The 9,743-nt window shown below is 32.7% G+C and overlaps 1 protein-coding gene across 1 annotated transcript; it reads right to left on the reverse strand.

The window, feature by feature from the left end:
• Positions 1–675: 675 nt before the first annotated feature.
• On the reverse strand, positions 676–1,455 carry LOC105800568 (uncharacterized). The gene has a single exon (XM_012631771.2). It carries the CDS (start codon positions 1,453–1,455, stop codon positions 676–678), a length of 780 nt encoding a protein of 259 aa, XP_012487225.1.
• Positions 1,456–9,743: the final 8,288 nt, after the last annotated feature.

Consider the following 9,743-nt stretch of genomic DNA (forward strand, 5'->3'; position numbering starts at 1 on the left):
ATTAGAACTCATAACATATTTAGAGGATTTTGTGTTTACGTTTTGAGGGTTTTTTGTTTTCGGGGTTTAGTTTTTTATCTCCATATTTTGTACTCTTCATTATTTTGCCATTATAGTAAAATTATCTTTGCTTGTGGTTTTTTATCCTCTCTAGAGGGGTTTTTTTACATTAAATTTGTGTGCTCAATTTCTAAATTTCTTTCGCTATTTTTACTTGTTTGTTATTTAATCTGGTTGATCCCTAACATATATATACTTAAATCTAGGCATTAAAGATCAGGCTAGCCAAACAACACATTCAACTTGCTACAAACACATACCAATTCTAATAAATAATCAGAGCACTCAATATCTACCCACTTTAACAAAGCTGGCAAGCCAATTTGATTTTTTATAGTATATAAACACACATATAAGCAACTCCTTGCAAGAAAGATAAATTTCTCATTCATGCATTAGCAAAGGACCAAAATGAAAAAACGATGTTGCAAGATTATTAATGTTGTCTGGAAGAAAAAGAAAATTAATATTGGATAACACGAAATTCAGACTCAACTTTGATTTTGCATCATATAGCGAGTTGACGAAATTGCAGACGCTTATTGAAATTAAATAGAAAAGAAAATAACTAGCAGCGATCACATTTGTTTTGCAACACCACGAAAAGTCATGCATTTAATTTTTATCGTCCTCATCATCATCAGCAGCAGCACCATCATCGTCGTCATCATCATCATCTTCATCATCATCATCCTGCTCTGGTGGTGGAGGTTCATTTAGATCCAATAAAAAACTGGTTTTGGGCTGATTGAGATCAATATCCAAACACCTCCTCCCTCGTCCTCGTCCTCGCCCTTTTCCTCTCCCTCTCCCTTTCCCCGACGAAGAAGCCTCCTCGCCTGCAACAACAACACTCATGTTCGAGTCTTCACTCATCTTTTGCATGGTTTCAAGAGCCAAGTTCAACAGAGTGGGAGCTAGTTGCTCCCTCGGGTTAGTTTCATCATCATTATTATTTTCAGGAGAGCCCTCAGTTGGCGTAAATGTTGGCGGAGGCAATGCCCCTGGGGTTTCCCTTTGATGGGATTTCAGATGCCCGAACACCGCCTTCCAGGACGTGAAATTTTTACTACATACGTAACATGTAGGTTCACCTCTTGGAATTTCCATTTCCCTTTTCTTCCTTGCATTTGATCCACTGCCACTGCCAGGCCCAATCTGAATAGCAACATCAGTAGTGCTTCCTCTTTTTATAGAGGAAGAACCCTGGCCCTTCGGATCATCTATCCCGGTCTCATCAGCGTCATCAATGCTCATATTTTGCCCATCAACAGATTCAACACCACCACCCACATTATCTCCTTCATCATTTTTCTCAGTGGTGTTGCTCTCGTTCTCACATATCATCTGCTTAGAGGAGGGTTTGTCTTTGGGTGATTCATTAGGAGTGGTCATGTTTAATTGATTGTGTTGAGATATCACAATGCCTGGATGTTGCTTGTGTTATATACTAGTTTTGAATTTAGCAGCGGTTAGTTCCCGTTAACCCCACTTGTAAATCAAAAAGTTGCATCTTTCCATGTATGGATATATATCGCTCAACGTACGGTGAGGATGGCATATCATATTCCATCTTAGAAGGTCACATATGTTAAAAGAGCATTTTTGGTATGTTTTCTTTTAGATGTAAATCACATTATGTGATTTCCATATACGGAAAAACGGTATTATAAAAATCCAGGCATGCACTTAGCTAATATTTAGAATAATCTTCCTCAACTTGCCTTGTAAATAAGCACAGGCTCCGTGTATACTAAATAGTTGAAGATGCACTAATTAATTGGCTTAGGTTGGTGCCAAATAAGGCAAATTTCATACCTGTATAACTTACCAATTAAGAGTAAGCTTAGACAAAACACCAATGTATATTTTTAATGAAAAACAGACATAATTTGGGATTAAGGGAAGTGTATCGAATGGTAGTGTTATTAAATTAAATTATAAGTTTTTAAAGATGAATTTTAGTCGCATATTAATCTTGATTTTGCCGGTGATAGTTTATATTTTTAATAAAAAAGTCGTAATTTGATATTAAGGGAAGTGGTTCAAATGATATACTTATTAGGTAGTCAAAATGGATCGAGTTAAACTATAAGTTCTCAAATACAAACATTTGCAGCACATTGATATTGAATATGTCGGCGATGGTTTAGATTTTTAATAAAAGAGGTAATAATTTGAGATTAAGGGAAGTCCAACTGCTATATTTATTAGCTAGTTGCATTAATCGATCGAGTTAAGTTATAATTTCTCAAAGACGCATATTAGCAGCACATTAATCTTGATTTTGACGGTGATGGTTTATATTTTTAACAAAAGAGGTAATGATTTCATATTAAGGGGAAGTTCAATTGCATTATTTATTAAATAGTTGTAAGAATCGATCGATTTAAGCTATAAATTCTCAAAGACGACTATTAGCAGCACATTAGTCTTGATTTTCTCGGTGATGGTTTATATTTTTAATAAAAGAGGTAAAAATTTGAGATTAAGGGGAAATCCAACTACTATATTTATTAGCTAGTTGCATGAATCAATCGAGTTAAGCTGTAAGTTCTCAAAGACGCATATTAGCAGCACATTAATCTTGATTTTGACCGCGATGGTTTATATTTTTAATAAGAGAGGTAATACTTTGAGATTAAGGGGAAGTCCAACTGCTATAGTTATTAGCTAGCTACATGTATCAGTCGAGTTAAGTTATAGGTTCTCAAAGACGCATATTAACAACACCTTGATATTGATTTTGTCTGCGATGGTTTATTTTTTTTAATAAAAGAGGTAATAATTTGAGATTAAGGGGAAGTCCAACTGCTATATTTATTAGCTAGATGCATGAATCGATCAAGTTAAGCTATAAGTTCTTAAAGATTCATATTAGCAGCACACTAATTTTGATTTTTGTCGTTGATGGTTTATATTTTTAATAAAAGAGGTAAAAAATTGAGATTAAGGGGAAGTCCAACTGCTATATTTATTAGCTAGATGCATGAATCGATCGAGTTAAGCTATAGTTTCTCAAAGGCGCACATTAGTAGTACATTAATCTTGATTTTGCGGGTGATGGTTTTTTTTTTAATAAAAGAGGTAATAATTTGAGATTAAGGGGAAGTCCAACTACTATATTTACTAGTTAGTTGCATGTATCAATCGAGTTAAGCTATAAGTTCTCAAAGATCCCATATTAGCAGCACATTAATCTTGATTTTGTTGGCGATGGTTTATTTTTTTTAATAAAAGAGGTAATAATTTGAGATTAAGGGGAAGTCCAACTGCTATATTTTTTAGCTAATTGCATGAATCAATCAAGTTAAGCTATAAGTGCTCAAAGATGCATATTAGCAACACATTAATCTTGATTTTGTCAGTGATGGTTTATATTTTTAATAAACGGGGTAATACTTTGAGATTAAGGGGAAGCCCAACTGCTATATTTATTAGCTAGTTGCATGAATCGATTGAGTTAAGCTATAAGTTCTCAAAGACGCATATTAGTAGTACATTAATCTTGATTTTGTGGGTGATGGTTTATATTTTTAATAAAAGAGGTAATACTTTGAGATTAAAGGGGAGTCCAACTGCTATATTTATTAGCTAGCTACATGTATCGGTCGAGTTAAGCTATAGGTTCTCAAAGACGCATATTAGCAACACCTTAATCTTGATTTTGTCGGCGATGATTTATTTATTTTTAATAAAAGAGGTAATAATTTGAGATTAAGGGGAAGTCCAACTACTATATTTATTAGCTAAATGCATGAACTGATCGAGTTAAGCTATAAGTTCTCAAAGATGCATATAAGCAGCACATTAATCTTGATTTTTATCGTCGATGGTTTATATTTTTAATAAAAGAGGTAAAAAATTGAGATTAAGGGGAAGTCCAACTGCTATATTTATTAGCTAGATGCATGAATCGATCGATTTAAGCTATAGTTTCTCAAATACACATATTAGTAGTACATTAATCTTGATTTTGTGGGTGATGGTTTATATTTTTAATAAAAGAGGTAATAATTTGAGATTAAGGGGAAGTCCAACTGCTATATTTATTAGCTATAGTTGCATGAATCGATCGAGTTAAGCTTTAAGTTCTCAAAGATGCATATTAACAACACATTACTCTTGATTTTGTCATCGGCAATTTATATTTTTAATAAAAGAGGAAATAATTTGAGATTAAGGGGAAGTCCAACTGATATATTTATTAACTAGTTGTATGAATCGATCGAGTTAAGCTATAAGTTCTTAAAGACGTATATTAGCAGTACATTAATCTTGATTTTGTGGGTGATGGTTTATATTTTTAATGAAAGAGGTAATACTTTGAGATTAAGGGGAAGTCCAATTGCTATATTTATTAGCTAGTTGCATGAATCGATTGAGTTAAGCTATAAGTTCTCAAAGACGCATATTAGTAGTACATTAATCTTGATTTTGTCAGTGATGGTTTATATTTTTAATAAAAGAGGTAATAATTTGAGATTAAGGGGAAGTCCAACTACTATATTTATTAGCTAGTTGCATGAATCGATCGAGTTAAGCTATAAGTTCTCAAAGGTGCATGTTAGAAGCACATTAATCTTGATTTTGTTGGCGATAGTTTATATTTTTAATAAAAGAGGAAATAATTTGAGATTAAGGGGAAGATTAATTGCAATATTTATTAGCTATTTGCATGAATCAATTAAGTTAAGTTATAAGTTCTCAAAGACGCATATTAGCAGCACTTTAATCTTAATTTTGTTGCGATGGTTTACATTTTTAATAAAAGTGGTAATAATTTGAGATTAAGGGAAGTCCAATTACTATATTTATTAGTTAGTTGCATGAATCGATCAAGTTAAGCTATAAGTTCTCAAATACGCATACTAGAAGCACGTTAATCTTGATTTTGTGGGTGATGGTTTATATTTTTAATAAAAGAGGTAATAATTTCAGAATAAGGGGAAGTTCAATTGCATTATTTATTAAGCAACTGAGAATCGATCGATTTAAGCTATAAGTTCTCAAAGACGAATATTAACGGCACATTAATCTTGATTTTGTTGGCAATGGTTTATATTTTTAATAAAAGAGGAAATAATTTGAGATGAAGGGGAAGTTCAATTGCAATATTTATTAGCTAGTTGCATGAATCAATCGAGCTAAGCTATAAATTCTCAAAGATAAATATTAATAGTACATTAATCTTGATTTTGTGGGTGATGGTTTATATTTTTAATAAAAGAGGTAATACTTTGAGATTAAGGGGAAGTCCAATTGCTACATTTATTAGCTAGTTGCATGTATCGATCGAGTTAAGCTGTAAGTTCTCAAAGACGCATATTAGCAGCACATTAATCTTGATTTTGTTGGCGATGGTTTATTTTTTTAATAAAAGGGTAACAAATTAAGATTTAGGGGAAGTCCAACTGCTATATTGATTAGCTAGTTGCATGAATCGATTGGGTTAAGCTATAAGTTCTCAAAAATACATCTTAGCAGTGTAACAACCCACCCGGCGTAGATCATACCGATATGTTGTCGGCGTATAATTGTGTAAGTTAGATTAGTAATGGGGTGAATTATCAGTTAGAGTGCTGGGATGGCATGTTGCGTGAATTTATCAGGATGCCCTTATGAGGGGCGTCTTGCTGGAATTTGCCATTTGGCGAACTCTAGGGATTGACAAACTCTTTTATTACACGATCCACCAACCCAGATGTTCTGGGTGAACTTGCTAGTTCGCGGAACGGTAGAATTTTTTTATGTGGAAACGATAGGTCGGTGAGCATCGTTAGAGTTTGGTTGAGACCCAATTGGAATTGAACCAGAGTATTGTAGATGACAACTTGATTTTTTTAGGTAATCGAATGACATGTTTAGTTGGTTGCTTTAGTGCACAATCAATGTTTTACCACTCTGATTAGTGGTAGTAGTTGAGTTTGGTAAAAGATTAGATTTCAAACCTTATTAGGCAAGCTTAGTCTCTGAATTCAATGACGATAGTGGAATTTTTTACTTTTCCACTAAGCTTATTTCCATTGTCTGTGCTATAAAAAGGGTACTTATTGCTAGTATGTTTCACTTTTACTTTCTTTCTGTGTTCTCTCCTACATCCTTAAGAAATTTCTTTTCAAGTTATCTTCTATAGAAGAGATGAGGAAGGTTTCTAGGAGTTTGTCAAACGTCATTGATAAGTACCAGCTGACTGGTAACTTTTGGAAAACCTTAGGTTAATGTCGAAGGAGTTTACATTTTTGCATTAGCACATGCATAATCAATTTATAATAGACAAATGGCTTGATAATTATGATTGTTTCTTATTTAGCTCAAGAAGCTAGAGAAGGTCTGAGTGATCGAGGCAAATGACCAATATAGTAGATTCTATCCTGAAGGTTATGGTGAGTTCCTTTTTTCTTCCTTTGGATTTTAAAACTTTATGATATGGAGTTGTGTAAGGTAAGTTGTCTTTACTGAATATATGTCGATGTGTTGTGTACTAATGAGTCAGTGTTGTGTGTGTACATGGCCATGGTCACGGTTAATACCCACATTGTGTGTGAGCCCAGTACCAACTACTTGTGATAGGTGAAAATGTGGAAAGAAGCTTTATTTGTGATGTCTCTGGTAGGGCAGCTTTATTGCAAACCGGACTGGAAAATCACGGCCCAATCTTGCCGGAGAACACGTGTTCAATTTGACAAGGACTATGAATAATGATATGATTATGACTGATATGCGATTCTAATTTCTGAAGTATGGGTACAAGGTTGGCACAAGATTGGGTCACATGTAAACTTACATGATTGAGAGAAGTGGGCATGATTTAATGGTATGTGTCCACGAAGATTTTTGCGTGATATAATTGTGATGTGCATGCCAATGAACTGTACTGGTAGATTTGGCATAATGTTACTGTAGGGTGGAGTCTCGAAAAATGTCTTTATCTTTGAGTCGATCAGGGATAACCTGATAAATATGTTGTGTCTTTTGGGAACTCACTAAGTTCAAATAAACTTACTCTATTACTTTTCTTTCTCAGAAGATTGATTAGTAGGAGAAGAAATTAGTAGAAGGGGACTACGCCAGAACTGTGTCTGCAAGTGAGCCACTTGACTATTTTGTATCATGCATGGTTGTTCGACGAAGGGCGTATACCTACGTTTTGTGTTTAACTTCTGCCTTTACTTCGCAAATGTATTGTTTTGTCTTATAAAGTGTAATTGTCCCTGATTATAATTGTGATCGCCAAACTCCCTTGATTTGTAGTTTATAAAACTATATTTTCCTAAGTGTATTAGCCTTTGATGGTGGATTTTGATTAATAGGATTTGAATCCAATACCTCAAAATCTTCTTTCTCGCTATGCCATTTCAATCAAAGTTATATTTGGTTTTCATATCAAATACATGCACATTATGGGATTTGAATCCAATACCTCAAAATCTTCTTTCTCGCTATGCCATTTCAATCAAAGTAAACCCTTAATCATGTAATCTCTCGATTGGGATAAAGAGAATTGTCGCTTGTAAAGGAAAATAAAACTTAAATACTTCGATTGAATAAAAGAACTCTTGGATCAAAATCGATTCTAAGAGAGAAGAACAAAGAGTTTATGAAAAACAAAGGAAAACTTGATTTAAATCCTACTCCTAAACTATGAGGGTTTTTCGGATGCGTCTAAGACGACTTAGTTACATCAAACCCATAAGGTTTTATTTATAGGAGTGTTGGCAGCCCGAATTAGGTATTTCGCACGTCCAAGGTCTTTGTATAAAGTTGATTGTGTGGACGAAAATACCCCTGGAATGCTTGGGCACCATGTCGGCCTTATGTTGTGCCATACACCATCTATGGAGTGACACGACAGTGATTTTATGCACTCTTGGATTCGTGTCGTATTTTAGCAGCTTGGAAAGCTTATGCATCACTCGTTCCTTGATCCTACATCCATTGGACTTATAATTCATCATCCTACACAGTTAATTGCACAATTAGAACTAACTAAGGCCCGTGTCGGCCTAATAGTTTACAAACACTAACAAATGTGTTAAAAACATTTATTTTATTAACTTTTACTATTAAACTACTAAATACTGAAAATGTAATAATTAATAATAAAAGTGCTAGAAAACAAGTTCCTTCAGTGTGAAAATATACTGAAATAACAACTACATTTGACTTCAGGTCACCATTGTATTTAGTATATTAAAATGATCCTACGAGACTATCTAAGTTATTCTTTGAATGTTGATTGTGGATTTGAGTAGTTAATTTATTGCAAGCATGTTTGTGCGATTCTTTTCATTTCTGTCACTAATTTTATATATTTTGAATTTTGAATTGTTTAATTTTAAATCATGCACTAAATTATTTTCAATAAAATATAATTAATGGATTTTCTCATAAATTTTATGGGAATTAAAATATATTTTAATTAATGTTAAAAACTATATTTTAATTGTATTTTTACTATTTTTCTAAAGAATAATATAATAATTCTATTTTAGTGGAGTGGGATAAGTGGGACAAACAATTGTCGTAGACACTCTATATCCATGTTCAAAAAAAAAAAAATCCATGTATCTCATCTTCCATCCACTTTTAAAAAAGTGAAACGGATCGATTCGAATCCATTGAGCAGTTTAGATTTTGTCACCCATATCTAAATCACTTAAGTCATTGGTGTTGATCCTAGTAAAATTTTTATAGGGTGAACTACAAAAATGATCACTTAACTATGCCTTTCGTTCTATTTTGATCACCCAACTATTAATTTTTTCAATTTAGTTACTAAACTTTTCGAAATTAAATATTTTAGGCACTCTAAGCCGATGTGGGCTATTAACAAAAATTAGCCCTTTAATGTTTACATGTTCTATTAATTTGGTCCTAAATATAAAAAGATAAATTTAGCTCTCAATGTTTACAAAATTGGTCGTTTTAGTTCTAATTATACAAAAATAAATTTGGCCCTCAACATTTACAAAATCTATTAATTTAGTCCTAACTCTAAAAACTAAAACAAAATTAAAAATATTATTAGTCTTTTATAAACCATTGGATAACCTGTGAGATATTTAAAAATCTATCAAGTCTTGAAAGAGGGTACTCCTTTTCTTATTTTAATATCTCACGGGGTTAGTCAATTGGTTATACTGTATTAAAATGATTTTTAAAAAATATATTTTTAATTTTTAGAGTTAAGACTAAATTGACAGGTTTTGTAAATGTTGAGGGCCAAATTTATTGAGTTTTTTAGAATTAGAACTAAAATGAAAAATTTCATAAACATTGAGGGCTAAATTTATTGAATTTTTATATTTAGGATCAAATTAATAGAATGTGTAAAATTAGAGAGATAATTTTATTACTAGACTAATAAAAGGCCCACATCAGCTAGAGTAACTAATATATTTAATTTTGAAAAGTTTAGTGACTAAATAAAAATATTAATAGTTGAGTGACCAAAATAGAATGAAAGGAATAGTTAGGTGACTATTTTTACAGTTTCCCCTTTCTATAAGAAGTCTTTTAAGTTAATTTAGTAGGTATAGGCCCAATCCAGGGAGGGCTTTAACAAAGTTATTAATAGCAGAAGAATACCTTATGAGCAGAGTCCATGGGGCCTCAGCCCAAAGACGTTTCTCAAACCTATTAAGTACGAACAAATATGGGCTGCTAACTGCGAAAGCACA

This window comes from Gossypium raimondii, chromosome 7 (genome assembly GCF_025698545.1).
Source record: "Gossypium raimondii isolate GPD5lz chromosome 7, ASM2569854v1, whole genome shotgun sequence".
Taxonomy (NCBI): domain Eukaryota; kingdom Viridiplantae; phylum Streptophyta; class Magnoliopsida; order Malvales; family Malvaceae; genus Gossypium; species Gossypium raimondii.